This window comes from Pieris rapae, chromosome 21 (assembly GCF_905147795.1).
Source record: "Pieris rapae chromosome 21, ilPieRapa1.1, whole genome shotgun sequence".
NCBI classification, from domain to species: Eukaryota; Metazoa; Arthropoda; class Insecta; order Lepidoptera; family Pieridae; genus Pieris; species Pieris rapae.
The window spans coordinates 7,682,002-7,708,062 of NC_059529.1; the positions used below are offsets into that span (position 1 = coordinate 7,682,002).

The 26,061-nt window shown below is 32.2% G+C and overlaps 1 protein-coding gene across 1 annotated transcript in view; it reads left to right on the plus strand.

Annotated features, from left to right (window-relative positions):
* The window catches only part of LOC110993892 (potassium voltage-gated channel protein Shaw), a 110,905-nt gene that overhangs the window by 59,891 nt on the left and 24,953 nt on the right, over positions 1-26,061 (plus strand). The window contains exons 5-6 of the mRNA XM_022260295.2: positions 3,490-3,720; positions 22,754-23,068. Coding sequence (XP_022115987.1) covers positions 3,490-3,720; positions 22,754-23,068 — 546 coding nt within the window. The remainder of the gene's footprint in view (positions 1-3,489; positions 3,721-22,753; positions 23,069-26,061) is intronic.

The window sequence follows — 26,061 nt, forward strand, 5'->3', positions numbered from 1 at the left end:
CTCTTCGTGTGTGAAATTAGTGTTATGACAATGGCACAAAATTTATACACATAAATTATTCATTTATTTACAAGCACCGAGATCTTTATAGCACAGTTCAAATTAAATTCGCCAAAATTTAATAGCCTTTTATTTTAGATAGTTTTTCAACACATTTATATTATATATCTTATTGTTTTTATCTGTGTCCCCTTTTTTGGCAAACCCTCCTCCAAATCCCGCCATTCCTCTCTGCACTGTGCCACTTTCTGCCATGTACCATCTGTTTCTTATTATGGTATGACTTCTAAATTGGGACCTTTGCTGCTTTTTTGAGCCTTATTTTATTTCCTGATACACTTACATAAAATGTAACTAATCTTAATTATATCCAATAATATATGTTAGTGAATATATTTTATACCTTCACTGTAATGAAATGTAAATAAAATTGTAATAAAGAAAAGTTTTATTCCTTTGTAAGCAAATATTGAAAAAGTGTACTCTGCACTTAAATGTAGAATGATTGTGAAAGCTCAATCTCGTTTAGTATTTGTTCTATACTTATGTACATGATAGTGCAGCGGTAGTTCAACGTTTCTTATGTTCAATTGATCTTTCTTCTCCGACACTGATACTTCTAAGACTTGCCGGTTGGATGGTTTTATTGCACTACACAGATAAGTAACTCTTTATTAAGATTTTAGGAACTTTAACTTTGACATAAAATGGTTATTATTAATAATGCACCAGCTATGTATAAGCTTACTTGATATACAACGGTGTCACATTAAAATTATTGTTAATTTCAGACTAATTAAAGATTGTTAATATTAAACCTAACCAATTATTAACTTCATTGTTGAGCACAGAAAGTTATTGTTTACATTTTATCAGACTAATATATACCTGTTAGCATTTTTATAATCATAGAACGACGAACGACGGATGGCAGAAAAACTGTTTAAAAAATGTAGTAAAGTATTCCTATCGAAAATTTCCATCACTTTCATTCTATCAATTATACACCCACGTAGTCTTGGGATGCGAGGCTGTGGCTAAACAACTTACAGAAATCCTCGAAACAGGTCGCGCCGTGAAGCTTGCGAAGTGCCCAGAAAGCTTCTGTGCTTTTGATAGGAGTTAGACTGGCTTAGTTAGCAAGGACTTTACGTACAATGGACCTATTGAGCGTCTAAGTGCGGAAACTGAGTCCTCAAAAGAAATCATTTATCAATGCGGAAGCTGGTAGCAATATGTCAAAAACGAAAATTAACTCGGGTCTTATAAAAGTATATTATATTTGTTTAAACATGTTATTCAACTTGCACTGTAAAAGTTTGAAAGATATCAGAAATTTTTGATATTTTCTGAAGAGTGTTGCAAAAGCTCTTAGTTTATTTTATTATATTTTTGTATTATTTAATATTAAGATTGCAGATTCTATAACTTATTATAAGAATTTGTTTTGCATTTCTTGCACATTACCGATCATATATTTGTTTGTTTAGTTTTCCTTACTGCCTGCTGAAGCCTTGCCTTGCCTGGAAGAGATCGCTAATTAGATTGCATTCCTCAAATAAATTAAAAAAGTACGTATGCATATGTACGCTGCATCTGACAGAGACCCTTCGATATAAGTCTACAGTTGGAACTGCATGATAATAAAATACATACAATGCTTGATTTATTGTTGAAAACAGAAAAGATATATCGATATTTAATCTCGCAAAACCTTTCTAAAAATTCGTACAAAAACGATGAATAAGGCTTTCATTAAGACAAACCTACTATCAAAGGTTTTGTTAAAACACAATAACCTCTGGCACAATGACTGAGTATCAGCCTTAACAGTGTAAAAATTTAAGCTTACGTGTGGTACAAGTATAAAGCTCTAGCCTGTAGGGAAGACAGTATAAATCAACATTGTTTTATACTGTTTAGAAGTCGAAATGGAAAGAAAGTGTTCGGGCATGTACTTATAATGGAAAGCGTTATAAACAATAAAAGCGAATACATTTTAATTGAATTTCTAGACCTTTTTTTATTTTTATTTTTTGAATTGAGAAAAAAAAGAAATTATTAAAAATAAAAAAAACGCAGTGGTAAAATAGGGGTTGATTGTAAAGGGTTGAAAATTCAGGGTTATATGTATTTTTTAATGCTGTATCATAAAAAAATATTATATATAATTAGAGGTGGATTAACATTTACATTTAGGGGGTTGAAAAATAGATGTTGTCCGATTCTTGGACGTACCCAATATGCATACAAAATTTCATGAGAATCGGTCAAGCCGTTTCGGAGGAGTTTAACCACCGCGTAACCATAGTTAAACACCGCGACACGAGAATTTTATACATATAATAAGATATGAATATTAATAGTGAGTGTCTACGTCTGACTATACTCCTGGGGCGTAATTCCCACGATTCAGTTAATTGTTATGAAACGAATAACTACACAGAAACAGTTGAAGAGAGCATCTGGCTAAACTCTTGGGGCGTTACTCCAATTTAGATAATCGCCACGCTTATAAAATCTAGAAAGCCGGGTGAGCAAAATATACAGTCTTGTTTGGTACATGTGCATTATCACTGACTACCCAATTGTTTATATTGTAACACATAACATATAATTTCTTTCGAACACGATGCTTAGTTATAAAACAGTAGGTATTGGGGAGCAATAACCTCATCGCTACTTAATTTAATCCCCAAGTTTATGTTTGGCAAAGGGCGAAGGTAATATACCTTTTATCTTTTAATGATTTCAAAACGTTTAGAACATAATAACATCTTTTAGCATGTTCTTCAATTGTCATAATCATTATAAGCCAGCAGCCACAACAGTTGTATAATAGACATCAATGAAAAATAAAGTACTGTATGATCAATGGGATATTTGAATGCAAATATCGTTTTGCTCCTAGCTTTTAACTTGATACGCTCTGAGAAAAATGTTTACTGTCATGGAAATAATACAATAATTTACGACGCATTTCCCGTCCCGGAAAGCCGATTTTTCTTAAACGAACCAACGTACTTTCTGTTAAATTTGTTTCTCAAATGATACAATATAGATCCATAAAAGAGATATTGACATTTTTTTTTCAATATATTTAAGAAAATTTTGTAGAAGGTATGTAAACGTAATTGTTTAAACTTAACGATTATCTAGTTGATAAGGGCCTTGGACTAGTGATAGACTGGCTACTTTAATTATTTTGCGATATTTGTTTTAAAATAAGTGTTGTTTGATTTACTTTTTTAAAAGAGTACCGAGAGATTTTTCGGTGGTGATGCCTACAGATTCAAATTTAATGACCTGGAATAAATGATACCATATAAAACATATTTTATTTTATTGTTATTTTTTTACATAATTTAGTTTTATAATTATATAGCTGATATGTAATGTAAACAGTTTCCTATGAAGTCGAGTCATGTTATAATAATATTTATTTAGTAAAACCTCGAAATATGAATTCACGATACGGTTTTTTTTCAGATGATATCCGGCACATCCGTCTTCTTCATATGCGTCTCAGTCCTCTGTTTCTGCCTGAAAACCCACCCCGACCTTCGAGTGACAGAGCCGTACAATATTCTGAATTTCACGATTAATGATACAGCCGTTGCGACCCTATGGCATGAAAACGAGCAGCCACACGTCGCTTTCTTCTACATAGAGCTACTCTGCAACGTGTGGTTCACAATTGAACTTCTTGTTAGATCTGTGGTAAGTTTTCTTAATATAGTAATAGCAATAATAAAACCAGACCATTTCCAATCAATTTATGTATAAGTTAATAAAAAGCAATAAACAAATAAAATAACACTAAACCTACTGGACTGTGAAATGTGTGTTTACATTTATATGTATTAAATGTTAGGAGTATTTGTATAGTATATGTACTCGTATTATATAGCAAGCTGCACTAGATATCTCAATATATGAGAGGGTTAGACTTAACCTAACCTTAAACTAACCTAACCCTTAGCCCTACAGACATATCCTATCGGGCAGTCTCTCCACGAAAAGGTCTTGAAGTAGTCTTCACCATTTTGAGAGGAAGCGAGAAACGAATAAGACAGAGCAATATTCAAATCTGATTTATTGTTACAAAACAATATCTTAAATGTATTTACACATACATACACTTATTTGATTCTTTAAAAGCTTGATCAGCACCTATTAAAGTATAGGATGACGTGAGCCGTGTCAGCAGTTGTTCAAATGTATGCTTATTTCTGATTTACATAAACGACCAATCTTTGTCAACGAAGTTTATGAGATGGTATTGTTTGCTGATGACACGTCTCTTTTATTTAAAGCGAATAGGAAAAACGTATTATTGAACGATGTTAACAATTATATCTCTCGTATAGTTAACTGGTTTAATGTAAATAACTTAATCAATAAGAATAAATAAACAACTTAATAAGAATTAAACAACATGTATTTGTTTTATTAGATTTACAACTAATAGCGTAAAGCGAGATATAGGTAACCTGAAAGCAAAACCAGCAAAACTCCGAATCCCTTTTTAAAATAATTAATTATTTATAGGTAGGTATAACAATTAATTATTCTGGTAATAGTTCAAAGGTTATTTTAGGGTTATTTGGATTAAACTAAAAACGTGATATTAAGAATCTTTGGTTTAACGGTATCCCCATAAAGAGTTCTCAATGTGTTCGAAGCTTGAAAGAAATCCGAAACCAATTTGTAGTCACAAGTTGGGGTCGAGTGTCAACAGCCGGTACGTGATCTACAAGATAAATTCGATAAACACGTTATTCACTTAAAATCTTCTTTACTTTATGTAACAGGAAAAGTTCGGGCTTTTTTACGTATAGTAGTCTGATTTTTAAAGAAATCGATACATTTCAAACATAATCAGCTCCATATCGTATTATTCATACAATTTAATGTGTCCACTTTATTCAAGAAATAAAAATGAGCTAGGCACTAGCGTACCCGACGGACATTGTTGTGTTTTAACTATGAATGTATATTTTGAATTGGTATAATTAACTAAAAAAAATATTTCAGAAACAATGTGTTTATTAATCTAATGCTTAATGTAATACATTTTTTATTTTATATGTTTGTGACATAAATTTACTGGTCATGTGAAAAACATGGATTTTCAAGACTAATGCCACAAACTAATAGCGACTGTAATGCTACAAACAATTACTTTTATACGTATTTATCAATATAGTTTCTCCGATCGAAGCATTTGTTTTAAACGATATTCATTTTTCTTACATCCTCTTTGACGATATTTTCAGCACGCACTCTGTAAATGTTAGGTCAAACGCCATAATTGTAAAAAAAAATCTAAATTTCTTATTTTTCTATATTAGAACCATTACCAATAAATCGTGATGCCGTGATCAAGGGAAATAGGGATTCATTTATATATATAGATATTGCTGACATAAATTGATGTAACAAGATACAATAACTAACCTTAAAGTATTTTTTATTATTTTTTTTAGTATTTTTTAATTAAAAGGAGTCTTTATACAAGGTTCCGAAGGTACTGCCAGCGTTCCCCCTTTGAATAGCTAGACTAATTCTTATTCCGAGGTAGCTGCTGCTCTTCGGTCTCCTGTGATGTCGACTAATCTTTTTGCTATATCTTTAAAAAAGCCTTATGTCGCTAGGACCCTACGGACCAAGAGTCAAGACACCGAATGGGACAAAATCATAATGGCAGCCTAGAACCCTTCATGTTCTTTAGCTTTTTCAGCATCACTAATAGCTCTGTTGTTGGTTCCGTGTAGATTACCCACTCTGAAATATCGACCCTTAATACGTCCCCAACTTGATTCAAGATTGCGAGTGACATTTAACGCAAAATACTTCTGAGTTCAATTGTTTGTTTTTCCGGTCAAATATAATTTCCGGGTAACTTTTTCAAAGCAATAAAAATATTGGTTTTTGGAAAAGTGTTTTGAGGTTTCGCTTTCCGCTGCTTTGGTCGCGAGTCTTTTGTCGGTTTTGACGGCCCTCAAAAGTTGGAGTGGCTTTTATGCACTTGAGAGTCTTAAGAATAAAAATAGAATTCAGTATTGTAAGTAAACATATTTGTTTATATATTTGCCTAATGCTGAATTGTTTTAGGAAACTCATTGCTTAGCCGACGTTTTTCAGAAAACCACTTTTTGTTTAAATATAACTTCATTCCCGATATAAATGCTAACTTTATTGGTTTTATATTAAATTTTATATGATAAATATACTGACTCAATCAAACCATAATATTATAATATAATATACATAAGATTTGGTAAATAAGCGAATGCGAACTTAGATCTGTTTTTAGCTTTAAACTCTACGTAGTTGCAGATATGTCTGAGAATAACAAAATGTCCCTCTTTATCAAATCAAAACTACTACTAGAGTTTACTATTCCCTCAAAGGCCGGCAATGCACCTACTAAAGAAGATTCCATGGTCTGCGATGACTGCCCTATTTGGGCGCTCTTAGACTAGTTAGACACCATATTCTATAAAAACAAAGTGTAAGACCTCTGACTCGATGGGAAGACGAGATCAAATGAAAAGCTGTTCTGAGAGATATGACCTTCAATTGTCCAAAGTACTCTTACTTTTTACTTTATACTACCGCCCTCAAAGGCTGGCCCATTAAAAAAAAGCGGTCCATGGGCTGCGATAACTGCCCTTTTTGGGGCGGGTTCGTTTGCTCCCCTATTCTATAAAAAGAAAGGAGTTTGATATATAGATTTATTTGTAGTCAATGTTTCTAACACTTTTTTAAACCTGGAACCTTTCCAAATATGGCGAAAGCCAATCTTTGTAAATCACTTCAGGTTACATAAAGCAATAAAATGGCTATCAGCCAGATTCCTTTCACTATTAATAGTGCTAATAGGTTCAGGAAATATTGGTATGAGAAAACCCTGCCTATTTTAGTATATTTTTGTTAATTTTGTTTAATCAAAAAAACCTCTTATCAAGCTATTTAAAAACACGTCTCATATTATAACTTCCTCTATATCCTTAGTTTCTTGCCTATTTTTCTTTAAATCTCTCTTGTACAAACATCTCATCTTATCTCTACGTACTAACCGAGCTAAAATTATCGTTATTCATGTTCACTTTTTCTTTTCCATTTCTTTCAATGCTTACAATTATATAATAGTGCAAAGTATTAATAGCTTTGGAAAAGAACTTAAAGCGTCCCATGCCGGCTACGTATCAGTGGACATTTTTTTGAAATATTTGTAGTTATTGATATGTTCTTCAATATTGTGTTACATTTTTTGGTCTATCATCAATAGTTTTCGCAGCGCATGCGATGAAAGATATAGGCATTTTTTTACAACTTGGTTATTATTGTAGTTTTATTGGGATAACTTATTTTTGTTGCAATCAAAACAACCTATATTAATCAGTGATAATGTAGCATTTAAATGGTGCAACAATTGTTTACATCGGTCCAGTAATTTTTGAGCCAATTCGTTACAGACATACTTACATACAAATAATTCCTCTTAATAATTTTAGTATAAACGAGTATAGATGTAGTTTCACTTCTTGCGTTCACCATAAATAATTTTTTCTCTCACAATGGTGGCCTGGAAGTTATCGCTCGAAAGCGATATAGCCGCCTGTGGCCGTCCTTTTTATGTTATTATTTATACTGTATTTCTGTATTACTACATCAAAGTGTAAATGTATAAACTCAAACTCAAAAATATCTTTATTCATATAGGTAAACATTTACACTTATGAACGTCAAAATAAACAAATTAAATTAATTGTAAATTTACATTTACAACCAGTTCGCAAGTCAAGGGCGTAGAGCGGGAAAGAATAACTGGCAAGAAATTTTCCGCCACTCTTTTCAATCGCCAAGTTCTTAAAATAAAAACGAAGAAATTCTCAACTCAAATATACGAGTAGTAGGTATATCTGTGCTGCTTCTGACTTAGTTACCTTTGTGCTTTGAAGTATTGTTCAGACAAATAACAGCTGTAGAATTCTTCAAGTGAATTTATTGAACGTCTAAGCAGAATGCTAAATTCTGTCCTCGACGACGGGCGTTCCACGATATAGGGGTCTTTAAGAAATCTAGTAAAGATGATTCCGAAATGAGGGCGTACCATATGTTTAAATGCCAGCAACACACCTGTGATTGTCACTTTATTAGTCATCTTGCTTGCCATAAAAATAGGTATGTATGTATGTATGTAGGGGCACCGTTTCCGGACTTCGACTTTCAATAGGCCCGTTGTGCGTGAAACCATGGCTAACTAAGCCAGCCTAACTCCTTCCAAAAGCACAGAAGCTTCTTGGGCACTTCGCAGGCTTCTCGGAGCGACCTCACTGTTCCGAGGATTTCTGTACATTGCTACGTGGGTGACTGTTTCCTCTGCGCTGAAACAGCCTCTACACATGGGGCTATCTGTCGAGCCTAGGACAAAAAGATGTTTATTGAGGGGACAATGGCCCGTGATTGTACCTTAGTACTGAGATTAGTTCTGTTAAGGTTTTCATCATAAAAATAGGACGAATTAATAAAAAAATAATCGTTACTTTCATAAGCACGCTTAGTACTCAGAAATATATATTTCACGTGCATTATAAACCATATACTTTATTAACATATTAAACGCTTTCAACTGGCAAGTATATTGAAAATGATTTAAAAAGTTCTCTTCGTTGAATTTTAATATCGGTCGCTATTAACGCGGGCTTGGTATAATTAAAAATTAATTACTTTGATATTTTTCAAAGTGTTACGGGTTAAGGGTCTGCTTGTATTTTTACTTCTGTTTAGTTTAAGTGGGTTTCTTTAGAAAATACGTTAATATAATTACTCAAAGTTATAAACGACCACAATTGTGTCTGTTAGTTTATTATTGTAAGGGCCTGTTTCACAATGTATGAATAAAGTGCCAAATAGCTATGCAACACATAAATTATTCGAAAGATAAAAGTTCCGAATAAGATACTTGGCATTTCATGACGTATAGCGACGTATATCTGACAGTCGTGAAACGCAAAAATAGTGTTTATCCTACAAATAAGTAATAAATAGCTTATTTGGAACTTATTCGGATATTGTGAAACAGGCCCTAAATATGATTTTGTTTATTTTTGTCTACTGTCCTGCAAACATATTTTAATAATTTTAAAAAAGCGCGTGCATTCAAAGTACACATATCAGAAGTAAAACTTCTTTGTAAATTATTAGTACTAAGGTATCAAAATAGATGATGATATGACCAGTATGTGACAACTCCATGTATTTGTATATTCATATTCACACTATATATTTGATAATGGTAATATAAATATATATGCGACAGAATTGCAATCTAAAGTTCTAATATGTAACTACTAAACGAATACATCAATAAATAACGTTTTTAACGTTAATTTTTTCTCGATCTCCCTTTCTCACTCTCTCTTAATCGATCTCAATCGCTCTCTCCCTTTTCTTCCACAAAAACGCTGCACATCTTCGTGGCCTTTCATCCATAAAAAAAATTACCCTCATAAAAGAAGTTTTACTTCAAAAATAACACACATTGACTTCCCTTAACTAAAATCGGAGGTGACAAAAATAATTGAACATTTCGTCGAAATTTCCACAGAATACGCAGCAAAACCAACAAAGTTTAAATTAAGTCAATTCGCAAGTATTTCCTCTCATATTCTTGTATGAATTCGTTAAAATAACACTTTGTACACATGCCGCTCAATGACATACGTGTTTGTTTTCATTTATTTTCGCACGTCCATGCATTGCTGGCATACCATTTAAATGAAACCTTTTTTTCGTATAATGAGAATCCTCTGTCAGTTGAACACTTCGATTAAATAGGTTTGAGTAACTGAACGTTTCATAAACGATATCTTGATTGCTTTTTCACACAAAGTATTCTTATTTTAATTGACTTTTTTTAATTAATGTAAAATAAATAAAATATATTAATTGAACAAGCCCCACAAGTCATGTTATCAATTTTGTTTATTTGCTTTGTGTGTATGTGTATGTGTGTGTATGTGTGTATGTGCTTCACTTCAATTTCTGTATCATCTGACGAAATTCAGTCACGCAAGCTGAGCTGCTTTTTATTAAATTATTTTTTCTTGGAACGAAGTTCCTTATTGCGCGTTGCGAAAGCGGGCTAGACGGAAAAAAACTAAGACGAAAATTTGTAACAACAAACCTAGCGACATCTCATGTGTACATAAGTGTCAATAAATTAATATAGTTCATATTTCATAATATTTGTGAATAATAAAGAAAATATTATAACTTCAAAGAAAAAAATATTACAATTCCTTCACTAATTAATCGAAAGGAACCATCCATCCACCCGGGTGTCCCTTGACACCTCTAAAGTTTTTATATTACTTAGATAATTTCGTAAAGTTACTGTATTTTTACTAAAAATATTCAGTCTCGTTTATTCTTTAAATTGTTTATTCAGCAATAACTCTGTCAAACAATCTTCTCTTTCTTGTAACCTAAACTTATTGTGTTTTCGTAAAAATCAACAAAATTAAAATAAATCAGTGGCGCTACAACCTTATTAGGTCTGAGCCTCAGATTTTTGTATCAGTTTCATCATTGTCAATCTTCGTTTTTTTTATAGAACAGGGGGCAAACGGGCAGGAGGCTCACCTGATGTTAAGTGATACCGCCGCCCATGGCCACTCTCGATGCTAGAGGGCTCGCGCGTGCGTTGCCGGCCTTTTACGAATTTTACTCTTTTCTTGAATGACCCTAAGTCGAATCTAATAGGCAAGTTAGTGAGTAAGCCTCTATTGTCTGATACGCGCTGTCGTCTTTTTGGGTCTAAGGCAAGCCAGTTTCCTTGCGATGTTTTCCTTCACCGTTCGAGCGAATGTTACATTTGCTGTGATGAGAACCTCACGCTGATGTGACTAGGCAAAACATGAATGCGTAAAATTCAGGACAATGTAAACGTCTATTATATGAATACCAATGTATTAAAAGTATTTTAAATTGCAAATCAGCATAGATAAAATAATTTCTCGCCTTGACACATTTCAACTATTCATTTCAGAGCTTTTTAATTTGCATGTTACAATTAGAGGCATATTCAGTCGAGCTTCTAAAGCCACAATACTGAAATATGAATAATTTATGCTTCTCGACAATTAATAGAAGTTATATAAGCCTGTATATATTCAAAAGCTGACACTCCTTATTTTTAATATTAAAAAAATGTAACATAAAAAACTTCTATCTGGCGAAATAAATATTATTTTCTTGCAAAGGTTTAATTGTTAATAATCTTTAAAATAAATTTCCTGTGGTTTCTTTAGATCTTTTGGGTAAACTAATTTTTTATATAGAATGGGGGTTTATATTTATATAAAATGGGCGTTTAACATATCCAGCAAATAAACAGTTATTATACAAAATAAAAAGTCTTTCATTTAATAATATATAGTTATTAAATTTAAAGGTTATATTAGAACCATTTTTTTAAATAAATACAAACCTATGTACACCTATTGAATGCTTGCAAACAAAAGACCTTCATTATTAAGTGAAATCTAAAATGTCGTTATACAAAAAAGTTCATGTAAATAATTATATATTTTAACAAAACAACTTGCGTTATTAACCCAGAAATGTTAACTTCTCAAAACTCTACAATTTCTGAGCGTAGCGGAGCATACTACCATTTCGCAGCATATTGCAGTACTTATGAAGCCCATCTAGGTTCGTAGCGCAGCAACAATGACGTAAGTACTTTTGACCGATATCAGACTTAGGGCCTGTTTTACAATGTCCGGATAAGTTCCATTTAAACTATTTATTACTTATTCGTAGGATAAACAATATTTTTGCGTTTCACGACTGTCAGATAGCGCTATTTGTCATGAAATGCGAAGTATCTTATTCGGAACTTTTATCTTTCGAATAATTTATCTGTTGCATAGCTATTTGGCACTTTATCCATACATTGTGAAACAGGCCCTTAATATTTTTAAAAGCTTAAATAAAAACAGAAAATGCGTTTCATTATTTTTATTCAAATAAAAACTTTGGTATGATAAAAAAAAATATTATCTGAATAAGTATGTATAAAAATTGATACATTAAATAATGATAAGTATTTATAAGAAAAAAAAGTAAGTTAAGTAAGTTAGCTATTAATCATTTTCAATAAATAAAATAGTATATATTTAAGATAAAAAATATACTTCAAATGTAAGTAAGTTCGTTGAATATACATAAATATTTGGAACCAATTCGACTACAAAGATAAGAGTTAATATCAGGTGAGCATACTGGCCATTTGCACCTGTTCTGTGAAAAAATATTTAAAAAAGCTTTCTTATCTTATTTATTTATTTACTGCTTACTTAGATTAAATTTACTTCGCTTAAAATTAATTATAATACGATTCAAACGATGCCAATTAAATTTAAATGTTTTTATTGCTCATAGAGTCAGACATTTTTAATTTGGAACATGAATGAACAATAATTATTACGTACACGTTAAACTTTGAAAAACTAGAAAATAAACAAATAATTAATTAAAGCAATAAATTGCCACACAAAGCCACACAAACATTGGTGCCACTTGTTGCAGCGTCTTAAGTCGTAAAGAACAATATTTTTATCGTCTTTTATTACTTTTAGATGGTGAAAGGAATTTTATTTATGGCTTAGTGCGTTGATAGTTCGTATGTCCTTGAAAGCAATATGAAATGTATGGCTTCATATTTATTTTTTAATCAGTTAAAAAAATAGTAATAATTAAAATAGGCACAAAGTATTACTTACTAAAAGCAATGCAGCGGTTAGGTCAATGATTGTATTGTTGTATATTGTTCTTCACATACCGACATATATGAAAACCGTAAAATATGATACATTGAGGAGTTATAACATAAAAAACAATAAAACAGTGTGTGAGATAAAATTAAACAATAACAGTTCGTGGTATAAAATAAGAAAAAAATATGTAACAATAGATCAGCAACCAATATCGACCCCTAGGGGTCTACCCAACACGGAAAATCATGGCAAGGGGTCTACGACACAAAAAAGTTTGGGAAACTCTGGTGTAGGCTAATATAACACATCTGTGATTCAATAATGTATGGTCAGATATTTTCAAATGGAAACATTTACCTCAATTATCGTGATACGAAGCCTCTGAGTGTTTAATAATTACAAAACCTCACGTAATAAATAAATGTCCAACCAGTACCGTGTATCAATTTGTCAGCTGGTTCATTTAACATGCCCCCACGCTTCGATGTATCTTTTTGTCGAAATCCAAGGCTTAAAGGAAAATTATCGAAAAATATTCGCTTCAATCGATGAACGAGGTTAATTTACAAATGGAAATGAAACTCTATATTTTAAAGATTCATGGAATTTTATTCCAAATCTGTAGCACATTTAACCATGTACCTATTCGTTATTCAAGGAGCACTTTGATAGTGTCTCTATAACCGATATAAGTGTCACCGCCGCCCATGGACACTCTAGAGGGCTAGGGGGCTCGCGAGTGCGTTGCCGGCCTTTTAAGAATTGGTATGCTCTTTTCTTGAAGGACCAAGTAATATAATTTCTTCATATCCTTACAACTGAGAACTGTGTGCTTTGCGTCTTGTTAACGATATGTCGAAGCGAGGGATATTTTACACCGCCAATTTTAACAAACGTCGCTTTTTCAGCGGTTGTATGTAATCAGCATCAGCTACTCATAAAGTATTTCCAAACCAATTTGACTTAGGGTACGGCCTATTGATTCTTAAAAGGCCGACAACGCACTCGCGTGCCCTCTGGTATTGAGTATCCATGGCGGTATCACTTAACAACTGGAAACAAAAAAATAATAATAGCGAAATTTTAAAAACATAAATACCGTTAATGACAAAGTCGCTGCTAGCACATTCTATAAATAATTAAAAAAGGCTTTTAAAGTTAATTCTTTCTCGCAATAATTAAGATCAAAGATAGAGCTTTTCCATTTGTTCGTCAATTATCTTAATTAATTTGAATTAAACGTATTTTAATCTTGGTAAAGATCAATTGAGTAATTGACTTAATTTCTAAAATGGGTTGTTTTATTTATAGCTTTCAAACCGATAAAAAAATTTAAAAAAAGAATTTGGTCATTGATGTGGAAATAATGTCAGTTTTTTATGTCATACTTAATCTTATATCTTTAAACGAGCAATTTTTGTATATATATACATGTAATTGGAATCTCGGAATCGGCTCCCACGATTTTCATGAAATTTAGTATACGGGGGGTTTCAGGGGCGATAAATCGAACTAGCTAGGAATCATTTCTAGAAAATGTCATTTCATTCGTGTTTTATCACACTCACGATTCTTTTCTTTAAATAACCAGTTCATATTTTTTTATTATTCTGTCGGTAAAATCGAAAAATATTATTCATATTTCATTATTTTATTAGTATTTTAATTCGTATTGAAATATAATTTCCAAAAAACACAATTTATAAAAAAAATAACGGTCATCTATAACCCCTAAATAAAACAAAGTGAGTCTCCAACGATCGGGTATTCAGACTCGTATTTCATCTCGGTCGAATTCTTTCTGGCTCTTTTTACCTCATCTGCAAATCTGTACTACGCCAGATTTGCTTAGCACAGATACACTTTCACTTACGTTGCAGATTCTAATCAAGTGCCATCTTGTAGATATGATTGGAATATATGGTCTATCGATTTCCACTTGCCGCACTCCCAAATTAGTCGTTTGAGATCTTCTTGGGCATAGAAACCCAATTTTTATATTTTGTTTTCATAACGTAACATATTTTCTTGATATTGGTTTGAAATAGAAGTTGATTATATATATATAGGTATTTTATATATTTAAAGAACTTTACCTATGTAAGTTGTAAAAAGTTGTATGTATGTGTAAGACAGACTTGTTGTCTCTTTTCATTACAGATAAAGCTATAGGGGTAAAAAAGACAAACAATGTAATTAGACCTATCTAGTTCTTATAAGAGGTTAATCAGATCTTCATAGCTTATTGCCTGAAGTGACTTGCTTCTTAAGTACCTCAAGAAAAAATAAATCAAGCGTTAGAGAAAAAGATTTTTTGGAGTTAACAAAAGGCTATGCAGTTATTGATATAGTTTTCGTTTCAGTTTTTTTTATTTTACACTTATTATTTTTTTATTTAAAAGTCAAATATATGTATTTACAATATTATCACCCTATATAGTAATAATATTTATTCAAAATGGATAAATAGAATTTTAAATGTTTAAAACAAATATAAACAAATTGATCCATTTGCCTGTAACGGTGGCAGTTTGTGACCAAAAACTTGCAACATTCTGATTTATTGTATGATCACCAAAATTATGTTATTCATTCATACCTGGTTAAATTTTAGCGGATTTATGAGTTTAAAAAAACTATTATCAAAAACGTATCCAAATAACATCAAATCTAAAAAACACTCGTCAAAGCCAGCATATTCTAAATTCAAATAAATTCTTTATTTGAACTTAATCTAATCTTGCAGTATATAAATCTGTTAAGAGCGTTGCAGCAGGCGACTGTGAAATTCGATAGATTCGCTCGACGGCACTCCCTTTGTTGAACTCAAAGAGATTTCAGAAAGCTCGGCCTGTTTCGCGTAAGTACTTAGGCTTTAAAGTTCCAATGTAGACAACATATTAATAAATATATTACCGTTCAACCTGGATAGTATCGTAGAGAACGAATTAATACGACGAGGACTTATCATATACGGGTATATTTATTTGGTATTAAATGTTAAACTTAGAGTCTTTCCAGAAAAGAGCGTACCAATAATTCTTAAAAAGCCGGCAACGCACAATACAAAAACTGTATAAAAAGTGCGTGTGTACAAAGTACACATGTCAGAAGTGGAACTTCTTTGTAAATTAATTATTACTTAGGTAAAAGCCCCAATAGATAAAATCAGTACCAGTATATGATCACTCCATGTATTTGTTTATCTATTTTCACACTGTTTACACTGTGTTAAGTGCTTACATCAAAAAACACCGCCGTGATTTGAATGCACGAACTCAGGGCATTTTGATGATTAAGACATCAGTGGTTGTAAATTTCAACAAAGTCAAAAATCATTTATTCATAAAGGTAACATAATGTACACTTATGAACGTCCAAAAAAAGAAATATACATTAAATTCTTCTAATTTTACATTTACTACCAGTTCTCAAATCAAGGGCGTAGAACGGAAGAGAAGAATTATGTATTTTTATTCGATGCTAAATTCAAATGAAATCAGGACGACTTGGGTCGCAATTTATTTATTTATTTGTACTGCTTCCGTCAAATTTACACAGCCTTACGTCGTAATGTTACGTGTGTGTTATCGTTAGGGCTACGTACAAAAGCGTTTAAACGCCGCGACTTTTTTAAAGCGAATTAATTAATTAATTTACTATGTAGATAGGTTTTGTCATTTGTCTATAAAATTTAAATTTTAGTTTAAATAATTTAAGTATACTTTGTGATAAAATTGCTAAAAAATATTAAAACAAAAAGGAAAAATATAAATTTAATTAAATATATATTTGTCACACAGTTGACATAGATACTCTCCCTATTTATGTCTGAGCTATTCCTCCTATTTATGTCGAGATTTCTAATTAAGGCTGTAAAACCAAAGATCTATTTAAAATTGCAAACGAAATCACTATCAAAGCAATTTGTTTATTTAGTCATTACAATAACAATCTCATTTCTATGCAAATAAACGTTTTCGGTCTGAAGCGCCTTTATGTCGGTAACCTAATCACACCCTCGTTATCTCAGGCTTTGGTACTTTCCTTTTAGGGACTTGAAAAACGTACCTTGAAAGCCTTCAAAGAGCAGAATCAAAAGGATAGAATTTATATTGACAATATTCAAGTTTAAAAATGGAATGACTTTTCTTCAGAACGGGGCAAATGGACAAGGGACTGAAAATTATCTAATGTATCTTATTTGTTTAGAGTAACACAAAAGAAAATTAACTTTGATAATAATAATACACGCTAATAAGCAAACATTGACAACAATTATTTTTAAAGAAAAACACTTTTTTAACGGATTATAGATATGTATTATTATATTTAAACTTATAATTATTTGTACATAATTTTAAATTTAAACCGACGTTTCGCGTGCTTTACAGCGTGCGTGGTCACGGTGACTGAAGACAAAGGTGTTAAATGTCAAAAAGTATTACAGCTGCAGAAAATGTTGTGTTATCTGTATTTATTTCCCCGGAGTTGGTATCGACTAAAAGATGTAGGGTTTTTGCAGAAATTGCTCACGGTGTCCTCCATTTTCGCGGGTTGTTTATTTTGAGATTTTAATTTGGATATTATTGGATCCCAGGTGTTTGATAATTTTAGGCCGTCCTCTCTATTGAAATTGGCGTGTTTTTTGATTTCAATGGCTTCGCGTACCAATCTTGGGAAGAATCTTTTTTCTTTCGCAAGTACTTTCGGTTGGTCAAAGCGTATGTAGTGATTAGGCCTATCTAGTGTGTGTTCACAGACTGCTGATTTTGTGTGTCGTCTATGTCTTATGTCCGCGATGTGTTCCTTGAGTCTGCTGGACATATTGCGTTTAGTTTGCCCTATGTAAGACAGGCCACAGTCGCAATCCAGTTTGTATATACCTGCATCTTGCAATGGGGTGTTACTTTTGATTGGTCTTAGGAATTGCTGAATCTTCTTGTGCGGCTTGAAAATTGTATTAATGGAAGCTCGTTTTAGGACCCGGCTAATTCTATCTGTAACTCCCTTCACATATGGCAGGTAAGCTGGCTGGCGAGGAACTGTTTGTGTCTTGTTTTTGTTTCTGTGATGCAGCCGGGGGATGCGCAACTTGTTTCGGTGTAGCACCTGTTTGACATGCTGTAGTTCCTCCTTGAGGTGGGCCGCATCACAAAGACGTTGGGCTCTCTGAAACAAACATTTACCGACAGAGAGCAGTTGTGACGGGTGGTGGTGGGATTCACCATTGAGGTACCTATCTGTGTGGGTTGCCTTTCTGTGTATTGTGTGACCTAGTGTGCCATCTGCTTTGCGTATAATTAAAATGTCCAAAAAGGGCAGACAGTTGTTGTTTTCTTTTTCAACAGTAAATTTAATGTTCTTGTGTATTGAATTTAAATGCGCTAGAAATGTAGATATTTTGTCATTGGGGAGTACTACAAATGTGTCATCGACATATCTCTTGTACAGTCTAGGTTTAACCGGGGCATTGGCCAAAGCTCTCTCCTCAAAGTCCTCCATGAAGATGTCAGCGACTATAGGTGACACCGGAGAACCCATGGCTACTCCATCAACCTGCACATTGAACTCATCTTTCCACATTAAGTACCCTGATGTGAGACAGTGTTTTACAATATCTACATAATCTGGTGACATGTTCTGTTCCTTAAGTCTTTTTGAAATTATATCTAGGCAGTCATTTAGTGGTAAGTTTGTAAATAGTGACTCAACGTCAAAACTCACCATAGTTTCGTTGTGGAGTAATTTGAGATCTCTACATGTTTCCACAAAATGGTAAGAGTCCTTGACATAAGCACTAGTGTGCCCCCTGAGAGGGGATAATATTGATGCTAAGTGTTTGGCTAATTTGTATGTGGGTGAGTCGATATGACTGACTATTGGTCTTAAAGGATTGTTGAGTTTGTGTATTTTTGGCAATCCATACATTTTTGGAGGTTTTACACAGGCTGTTGCTAACAGGCAGTCTGTGAACACACACTAGATAGGCCTAATCACTACATACGCTTTGACCAACCGAAAGTACTTGCGAAAGAAAAAAGATTCTTCCCAAGATTGGTACGCGAAGCCATTGAAATCAAAAAACACGCCAATTTCAATAGAGAGGACGGCCTAAAATTATCAAACACCTGGGATCCAATAATATCCAAATTAAAATCTCAAAATAAACAACCCGCGAAAATGGAGGACACCGTGAGCAATTTCTGCAAAAACCCTACATCTTTTAGTCGATACCAACTCCGGGGAAATAAATACAGATAACACAACATTTTCTGCAGCTGTAATACTTTTTGACATTTAACACCTTTGTCTTCAGTCACCGTGACCACGCACGCTGTAAAGCACGCGAAACGTCGGTTTAAATTTAAAATTATGTACAAATAATTATAAGTTTAAATATAATAATACATATCTATAATCCGTTAAAAAAGTGTTTTTCTTTAAATGTGTAAAAGTTATGTAAATAAAAGACAATACTATGAACAATTATTTTACTAAGTGAATTTCACTTATAATATTCATTTACCAAATTATAGCCTGTAGCACAACCAATACAGGCCCCTATAGGCTTCAATGCGTTTATGTCAATAAATTGCGCATTGAGAACCAACCAAAAATCGACGATGACATGATCTAGTTTAAAAAATATATTAATGAGCAGAAGCCTCTGAATTTTTAATTCCTTGAAGTGTTATTCAAAGCTCTCAACTTCTACTCATCTCTACCAGCTTGAATCGCGAGAAACTTTAAATAACTAAATTGAAAATGTTTTGTTTTATATTTCACGAAATCTCCTGCAATAATACTTTTCTATAAGACTCAAACAAAACTTCACTTTGGATCGACGCCAGAGCATTAAGGATTCAATGAATTGTACAAATTCACTTTGGAAATAACTGTGAATAAGTACTCAAAAGCTATTGACTGCTATTTATTAGTCGAATTTAAATTTGATTTACTCTGTGATATTTCTTGGTAATGGCCATTAGCTCTCAGTTTACTTTAAAAGGCTTTGTGATCAAAATATATTTTTTAATACAGTTGCTCAAAAAGTGGCATATTGCAGGGAGGTATAGCGTTCGGAAAGTGGGCTATTACACACTCGTGCTTTTTCTTTGCCATTCCCGCACTCGTGCGTTTTCTTTGCCAACTGTCAAAACAATGTGTATTAAAAAGAAAAAACCAACCACGAAGGTTTTATTAAAAAGATTCATAGAAGTTTTTATGATATATGATTTCTAAATATTATAATAATTGGATTCAATAAGTTCGGTCAGGTTTCTTTTCATTTCATATCAATTAAAAAAATATTAAAAAGAATTTTATAATATATGCAAATACGTATTTTTAAAAAGTTTACTAATAATTGGATTCAATAAGTTAGGTTAGGTTTATTTTATTTCATATCAATAAAAAAAATATTAAAAAGAAAAAACTAACCATGAAGTTTTTACTAAAAAAAATCACAGAAGTTTTTATGATTCATGCAAATATTTTAAAAAGAAGCTACTATTTGTTTCAATATCAGATTTAATGATTGGACTTAATGAGTTAGATTTGTTTTTCTTTCAATAAAAATAGTCTACTGAAGAATTGGCTGTATGGGCCAAGTTCCCTTTGCCTACCCAGAATGGGTGAAGAAAAGAAAAAACAAGCATTGCTCATATTCTTTGCGGTTGGCGCCATTTTCCAAAAATGTTCTTTCGAGTTGAGTTATTTGTTGCACAAAATGAGTAATTTCGACGATATTTTATTTGAATGAATACCACCCGAATGCAGTATAATTGCATAAAATGCTTCGGAGAACAATTTACCGGAAACATATAAGTCGCTACATATCTACGTGCAACGTATTTATTCCGTAGAGAGAATAGAAAAAAAGCAAATATTTTAATTAAATTGCTTAATTTTTTCGCAACTGTATTAAAAATAGTCGTTCAGTACACGTGCGGAACCGTCATTGCAACTTGTCCCGACTGTCAACCCTCACCTTCGGCTGCGCCTCGGCTCGGGTAGACATTCGTCGGAACTCGTTGCAATGACAGGCTTTCCGCACTTGTAATGAAATATACTATTTTAAAACACTTTTTAACGCAGTGCACCAATCGTATTTATCGTGCGCAAATAACACTTAAACGTTAAAGGTAATCTTGACATATTGTGTCAGGTACAATAAAATAATCACAGACATAAATGCAATCTAAGCCGAAGCAACCATATGATTACTGATTTATTTTGATTAATTCCAGCGCCAATTCTTACAGTATACAGCGATATTTTCAGACTCAAGAGAATGCTCGCTGAATGAAGAGGTAATTGTCGAAACTGAACCCTGTTTTGAGAAGAAAAATCGTACTCTAAGAACGCTTTCGAAAAATTGTATGATCGCTGTATTTTATAATTCATTGAAATTATATCAAATTAATAATGTGTCTATCTTCTTCGAATTTTTCAGTTCACCTAACTTAAAATTTAATTAATATTAAAACCGTTTGAGTATACTAAACATTTAAATAGATTCTATTTTTAAAATATTAAAATCTATTTGAGTATAACAAGAATTATAACTGTGAAATCACTGCGATTTATCACTTAATATTTTATCGTATATCTAAAATTGGAGCACTGAACAGGTTTCAGTACAATTTGTTCCAGCATATTGAATTTCTGATAACGCTTTTATTACCACCATTTATTGTAGAATTCTTTGTCTGTTACCGTAACGAGAATTGGATATTTTGCTGGAGTATATTTATTGTATGCTAGAAACGGTGATTTTTTTTCCTTTATTTTACAAAATAATATATAATATTACAATATGTTACATTAGAAAACCGCTTTGGTTTTTATTAATGTCTTGTAAATAGCAGTCTTGTTTAGGAGCGCGACAACTTCATGTAAAAGTAGTTTTTTAGTTTATAATTTATATTGGATAGTGTTAAGCTATCTGTTATGTGTTTGGGTAGACTATTTATTAGCCACGGTAGCAAATACCGCAACGTTCTCTCTTTATAGATATTATACGCCCGCTCAGCTGTTAGAAACAGTTTTTTTGCTGTGTACTTTTTGTAACACTTTCAACGTTAATAACCCGCGTTTTTTTATATATAAAGAAACACAAACACTTTTAAATTTTTCTCCTCATGAGGCGCAAACTAGCTGCTGTGGTCTCTGACAGAATGACCAGCGCTGTGGAACATTCTGCTCCTCAGCATAATGCTGAGCCAGGGCCAATTACAGCCACAGCACACACGCATAACACATTTGAAACGAGCCGAATGGGAAAAGATTTTTTTATTGTTTTCGATATCTCATTTTAAGGTTTATTTTTTTTTCTTTGATAATTGTTATTTTGTGTGGTTATGTGTGTGTTTTGCAATGCTTACAGGTATTGCCAGGCTTTAAGTTAATTGTATTTTATATTTTAAAAATCACTCTTTGTAAGGGTTATCTAGTGAAGGCGTGTATGTTTTAGGTATTGCAATTTTTCTAATAAAATGAGTTTTAGTCAGTAAAAAGCATTTATTCTTTTAGGTAACACAGATTGTATTTTTTACAAATTGTCTGTTGAGCTGCAACCATTACATCACGTTCCTCATGACATCTTAAGTAAATAAATATATTCAATTAGAAATATAAAAATAACAAAGATTTATTCTCTATCAGCAGATGGCATGGTGAAATAATATCACGCACATAAGTGCGAGCGTATAAACTCTCGTGGGAAGAATACGCAAATACATTGTCAAAATCAAACAGTCACCACAAATACCACCCGTTCACCAGCATGACGCATGGCCAGCCATCGGCCACCTCGCCATATTTTAGGGAGAGATGCAACCCGACGTATGGACGCCGCTAAGCAATGTCATTTAAGCGAGCATGATGATACCTGAAATGTGAACTTTAAATTTGTATATGTTCTAAATATATAATATATCTCTCTTTTGTTTCAGGTAGCACCAAACATAATCGAATTCGTGAAATCTCCAGTGAATATAATAGACTTCATTGCCACACTAAGTTTCTATATGGACGTTGTAGTTGAACTGGCAGTAGTGAGACGAAAAATAGACAAATCAGATATATTAGAATTTATATCGATCGTGAAAATATTGCGTTTATTCAAACTGACGAGGCATAGTCCGGGTTTGAAGATATTGGTGCATACGTTTAAGGCGTCTGCGAAAGAATTGACACTTCTTGTGTTTTTCCTTGTGTTAGGAATCGTGATATTCGCCAGCCTGGTATATTATGCTGAGAAGTCACAAGTAAGTATACACTATTTCCTCTGTAGTTTAATTGGTTTGTTTAATTAATTTGATCCCCGGGAACGAAAGTCAAATTTTGATTACTGAATAGTACGTTTTTCTTGATAGAAACTAATTATAAAAAACGAAGACGACTGGATTCAAATATTTTTTTATATTCCTTGAAATGTAAAAGTTTTATGTAATAATAGAAAAAAAATAGGTTTTCTTAGATTTTCAAATTTACAATATATTGGCATGTAGCTAGAAAAGAGGAAGACTCAGTATAAAATTATTTAAGGACGAAAAATAGTCATACTCATACTTAGTCATACTCAGTATAAATTTACCCCTAGTCTATAGTAATAAAGTTTGCAAAATCCATAATACATTTGTATTCTATGTAGATATCTATCATGCTAGGCCTTGAAGTTAGCAGCGAGTAATTGAACTACGAAAACTCATGGTATATAATGTACCCACAAACCTTCCATTTGATTAAATTAGTTGGCAAAGCATTATATAATAATTTAATGAATCTCATGACTTATCAAACTTACATAATTGCATAACTTGATAAAAATGCTATGCAATAGCTTTACCGCGCCAGTTTTCTAGTGCCATATGTTGTTTTTTTTATGTAATTGGAGGCAAACGAGCAGTTGGCTCATCGGATGTTAAGCGATAACGCCGTCCATGAACATTCACATTGTCAGAAAGACGTCAAGAAGGGAATCTCCCATCGAGCGCATGTAGTACCTCCCTCCCCAAATATATAAAGGTGCAGAACAAATGTAAACCAGGGAGCTACGCGACTTAACGCCGAAAAGTAAATAATGAATAAAAATGAGATATTATCAATCAAAGAAACGGATTGCGGCTCTTCGGCACACCTGCTAGTTTTATACTAATGCCAAATAATTTTTCTTGACGACAGTTTACATTATATCTCAATAATTGCGATTGAATTACAGTTACATTACATTTACATACACAATACATTTGGATAAATGTTTGTTTGGAACGATACTTTAAAATATTCTATACTATACAAACAAGCAGTTTTATATTATACAATCTCAAATATGTATTTCGAAAAAACGCCTGCGCAAAAGCATATATTTAGTAATTTTTAGATAAATTCAAATTTAAATTCATTTATTCATGTAGGTAACATAATGTACACATATAAACGTTAAAAGCAGAATTATACATATAATTAAATGCTTCTAATTACATTTACTGCTTTTCTCAAATCAAGGGCGTAGAACGGAAGAGAAGAACTGGTAATAAACTCTCCGCCACTCTTTTTAATCGCCAAATTTTTACGCAACGTTTGTAAGGAGCTGTATCTATTACACCTTGTTCCATATGACATCTTGAGTAATAAAGAATAATAAAATAAGTTAAAAACAAAGATTTGTCCTATCAGCAGGAGGGGGAGGTGAAATAGGAGCACGCACTTACATACTCGTAAATACGTAGTAGAAACAACTAATATCAGCGTACACGAATTCAAGTACAACCAGTCACAAAGTTATTATATACGTGAATTATAACGAATTATCATAAGTATTCTAACACCTGTGCCTATTTCTTAACGAATTAAAAATTAAACATGCATAAATTAGTCTTAAACTCCCAAGAGATATAAAGCTAAAATTGCCTAGTCCCATATGAATCTGATTTACGAACACTCAAGCGCCTTTGACACTCTTCTAATTAGTATCGCAAATCACTGTCAGCTGTCATCTGTCATCTGGCTGTACAAAATCTTACAAGCGGGAATACAGAATACATTTTGAGGTTAATTTGATTTATATCGAGATTTTTTATGTAACTGGGAATGAAGTTCAGTTCTGACAACAATTGGAGCCTGGGATATATTTTTTATAAAAATATTTTTTGTTCGTCAATAGTCTATCGTTATTATTTACTTATCACTTTGTATATATGAAAATCGTTATTATTTACTTATCACTTTGTATATATGAAAATCACCTTTTGTAATGTAATCAAAGTTTACAATAATATACCAAAAACATTAAAACATCTTCCGACTAGAGTTTTTGATAATCGACTTATGATGCTACTTTTAATAAAAATATTACTCATTAATTGATAATTTGCGTAAAAAAATATATTTGATATCAATTTGTTGACGCATAATATGATATTATGTATGATACAAATAATTTAGGAATTGACTAATTGATATGATAATGTGAAATGTAAAATTCCTATTAAGACAAATTTGTACGCCATTATGTGTGGCAGAATATACTTTATAACTTTTGATTGTACCATCATATTATTTTTATATTTTCTTTAAAAAATTTGTTATTATTATAATTTTAATTGTGTGCCATCAGCATGCGTTGGGTTGAGAACCCCGAGCACCGTGCGAAATTAGGTCTTATGACAAAGTAAAAGGTTGAATCGAAAGCTAGTTAAACAAAGTAATTTAACACACCGCTGATAAATGAAAAATAATTAAATCAATCAATATTTAATCAACCTATTTAAGCAATATCTTTTGCCAATCAATTATATTGCATAGATATATTTTTATTTTCATAAATAACCATTATTATCATTCGTTTCAAGCATCCTAATCCCAAAAGAGATATTATCGCAATACAATATCTTTGATCATCTAAATCGTTTATAGAATTATAACACCTATTACGTCTAACTTACATTGTTAATGGCGTGTATAACAACATTTTGTAACAAAATTTTAAGTTTATGAATATAAATTGTTATTATAATGAGTGGGATTTGGCGTTAATTTAAAACTGGAAATATGGCAGAATTTGAATAATATAAGCTTACATAGTATTTATTAGGTGACCCAGATTAGTATAATAGTATATTTTATTATTTATTTTATTTTATTTTTAAAAATACGACAATTTGTTATTCTATTTAAACTTGATTAGTATGTTTTTTGAATTGATATTTACTAAGAAGATTATAGTAAATACAATAATCTCTCCAACAACGTGGAGATT